The 3,839-nt window shown below is 48.5% G+C and overlaps 1 protein-coding gene across 1 annotated transcript in view; it reads right to left on the bottom strand.

Annotated features, from left to right (window-relative positions):
- The window catches only part of LRP11 (LDL receptor related protein 11), a 24,448-nt gene extending 23,028 nt beyond the window's left edge, over positions 1-1,420 (bottom strand). Inside the window, exon 1 of the mRNA XM_006756895.2 lies at positions 1,267-1,420. Within this exon, the coding sequence (XP_006756958.1) occupies positions 1,267-1,420 (154 nt within the window). The remainder of the gene's footprint in view (positions 1-1,266) is intronic.
- Positions 1,421-3,839: the final 2,419 nt, after the last annotated feature.

The raw sequence follows: 3,839 nt of genomic DNA, 5'->3' as shown, positions 1-3,839 counted from the left end.
CAGACATGAAGGAGGAGCGGGCCTAAGCCAGCGGTGGTTATATCCCGAGGGGTCCCAGACTGTGAGAGGGCACAAGTGGGGCTGAGGGACATCTCCCCTCTCGCCAGTGCAAAAAATTTTTGTGCACTGGGCCTCTAGTACTAGTTATAATAACTATGAATATTAAAAATAAACATGATAATATAAGGCTAACTAACAATTATGTATGATTTAAAATTTGCCAATTTCATAGTAAAAGCATTTTATTTATTTACTTATTTGTATTAAATCTTTATTGTTGAAAGTATTACATATGTCCCCCTATGAGCCCCATTGACCCCTTACACTTTCATATACATGATTTCCAATGGCTACTGTGGAGTGTGGGGGCTCAGCACTAAGAAAGTGCATTATTTCTATGTAGAGATGGGCCAGGGGACAGGGGCTTGGGGAGACCATGGCTCCCCTCTCCAAAGTCCTAAATAAACTATGTCCTGCCCAAGAGCCAGAGGCCAGCCTGCTTCTCACCTCCCATGATGCCTAATTTCCAAAGGACCGGGATGCCAAGGCAGATGCAGAAGAAGACTGAAATGATCAATATGATGACTCTGTGTATGACAGGATGGCTGAGGACTGTAATGGTGGTACCAAAACAAAGAGAAAAAACAAAAGCCCTGTCAAATCAAAAAGACACCTCCCTCAGCACCTACTTTCCCCAGGCAGCACATGTCGCCCCCATATTTACTGACTCATTATGTGACAGTCACTATCAGGTTCAGGGGTGTAAAGATTAACAGGGGTTGTGCTGTGTCCTTATGGAGCTCATATTGTACTGAGACAGCAAATGTCCGGTTATCATTCATTAGACATGTTTACCAGGTAGACCTTCCTAAGGGTGACAGAATTGGGGGTGCTTATTTCAGTCTGAGGAAAGAGGTGAAGGCTTCCTAAGAAGTGACCTTTGAACTGGTTAAAGGTTAACTAAAACCCAGGAAGATGAGAAGGCCTGGAATGCTTTCAGATGCATAGAATTTGGAAACCATCTAAGAGTCCAAGAAGACTGAATCATTGCTTAGCTTGGGCGAGGACTCCTGCCCTGAGGGAGGTGAGATGGGAAATGAGGATGGTGGGATATCTGATGCAGCCATTGACTCTCAAGACAGGAAGTCCACTAAGAAATTAACCCATCCATGCATCCATCCAATCTTTAATTACACACATACACCCACACAGGGAAGGCATTAGACCTTTAATGAGCTACCACATTGTCACATCCCAATCAGTTACCTGTGGACTGCAGCACTTTCTCCAATGTTCTAAGAATTCCCTCAGCCCTCCAGCTCCCTTCCTCCACCCCATTCTCCTGGCTACCTATCCCTTTCTGTTCCTTTCCTGATTTCGCATTCATTCCTTCTTTTCCCAAAAGACTCGAGATTTTCATTCCTAGGAGCACTTCTGTCTTAATGAAAGGGCAGAAGACATTCTTAGCTGTCCTGACATCAATGATGTTTTCCTAGCCATTTCTAACCCAGTAGAGCCCAAGGCCTTTTTAAAATAATATATTTTTATTGCTTTCAGAGAGGAAGGGAGAGGGAGAGAGAGATAAAAACATTAATGATGAGAGGGAATCATTGATTGGCTGCCTCCAGCACGCCCACTGCTCCTGTTCTGGACCCCGTCCTCGTGCCCGCCCCCCCTCCCCTGCCCCCGCAGGTTCCATTCTGGCTTCACTGCTGAGCTCCGCCCAGAGACAGTCCTTAGTAGAAGCTGGGCCAGGAGGACAAGACCGAATTTTCTGCCCACAGTCTACGCCATCGCGACCTGGAGCCGCATCAGTAGGGTCCAAGGAGGGAATGAATCCCTGAGTGTTGTCCCTGCCCCTGGTCTTCCAGGTTGCCTCTCCCCGAGGCCCAGCACCAGCACCTTGGGGCGAAGTGCCCCAGCATTTCAATCCCTTCTCCTCCCCTTCTCCTCGGGACCCTCAGCCCCCTTCCTCCACCCCATTCTCCTGACCACTTACAGCTTTCCGTCTCCTTTCCCAACTTCACGATCATTTCTTCTTTTCTTAAAAGACTCAAGACTTTCGGTCCCAGAGCACTTCCTTTTTAAAGAAACAGGTAGAAGACATTCTTAGCTGTCTTCATCAACATGTGTTTCTACTGGTTTCTATCCCAGTGGAGCCCAAGGCTTTTGTTGACTGAAGTACTTCCTCTTTGGAATACTGACTCAGGATTTTTATTTCCAAGTTTGTTCTGCAGGCAGGTGTTGAAAGGCCTACAGTGCCACCTGGAGGCCTCTGATAGGGGTCAGGGCACTTAAGGCTTTCAGTTCTGCAACTGGTTTTAGCCTCTTTGGCCTTTTCCTCATCACACTGGTCTCATTCCTTCAACCATTCACACAACACCAACCAGCACGTAAGTAGCATGGGGGTCCTCTGGGGAGAATCACCCTAAACCAGAGTAAACCCATGGCCTCTTCAGTCTGAGAAGCTCTCCCGATTCCTGTTCAGAGGGTCCTGTGTATGGTTCATATCTGCACATCAAAGGCAGCTCAAGCGACAGAGGAAGTGCCATAGACTGCAGTGCATGGCCCATCTCTCTCATCCATAGAGACCCTGGCCCCCAACCTCTGGGAGGGCAGCACCAGGCTACTTGCATGGTCTCCTCACTTAATCTTCTCAGTCCCTAAGGTAGCGTTTCCTGTATCACAAATGTGAAATGGGAGCATGGAAAGATGAAGAAACTAGCACAGGCACATCAGCCAGAAATTCACCCAGATACCTGATTCCTGTGTGTGGACGTGTGGGATATAGTCCCCATTAAGTAATATAGCTTCAGGAGCCAATCCCACCAGCTCCTGGGGGCTGGTGTGAGTCTGGGGGCCAGGAACAAGCATTGGGGTGAACCAGGACGTGCAGGTGTCCAGAGAGGTCCGTCCTTCTCCCACCTGGCCTTTTCGCCAGGTCTTTCATGCCAGCCCCCGCTCCCTCCTGTTCTCCCAGTCACTTCCCTCCTTCACCCAGCCTTGTGGGATGAGCCTCCCAGGCCCTTCCTGGTGGCCTCCTGCCAGGGATTAAATCCAGGCTTCTGTCCCCCAGCCCTGTGCATGGAGTCTCTTGTTACACACAGATCACCTGGATCCACCAAGATCTAACCCCAACCAAGCCTGTGCCCTGCCCAACCCTACATGTCTCTTGTCTTCCAAAGCACACAGCACAGGCCCCTTTTGCATAATGGCTCTAGTGAGTCAGTCCAGAACCTTCTATATCTTTTACATCTGTTAATTCACAGAGTTTGCTGCTATTCTATGTCCCTCAGTTTAAGAGGAGAGAGGCCTGGCATAGGCTTCCTCCACCGACCTTCAGTCTTGGGACAATTGAACTGTCACATGGAGCTCATTGTCTTCACTAGGTGACTGTGCGGAGCAGGAGGCCTTAGTCTATGTGGCTTATTTAAGGGGGAGAAGGCTCATGGATGGGGGCAGGGTGGACTCAGGACTTCCTAGTCCTTACACAAGCTAAGACCCCGCCTCAGCCAGAGCCACTGGACACTCTCCCCCCTCCCTTCCACACTTTCTAAAAATCAATAGAAAAAAAAATCCTCTGGTGAGGAATAACCGAAAAGAAGGAAGAGGAGGAGGGGGGTGGTGAGAGAAGAAAGAAGGAAGAAGTGAGGAGTAGGAGGAGGGAACGAAGAATGAAACCTTACCTCTTCAGACAGCATGAATGGACCTGGAGAGCATTATCCTAAGTAAAATAAACCAGTCAGAGGAAGACAAGTACCATATATTTTCACTTCTATGCGGAATCTGATGAACAAAATAGAGTAACAGACAGACTCATGGATACAGAGGAAAGACGG

This window comes from Myotis davidii, unplaced genomic scaffold (genome assembly GCF_000327345.1).
Source record: "Myotis davidii unplaced genomic scaffold, ASM32734v1 scaffold1534, whole genome shotgun sequence".
In the NCBI taxonomy this organism is placed as follows: domain Eukaryota; kingdom Metazoa; phylum Chordata; class Mammalia; order Chiroptera; family Vespertilionidae; genus Myotis; species Myotis davidii.
Note: the sequence above shows the minus strand (reverse complement) of the source record. Positions and strands in the feature narration are given on the sequence as shown.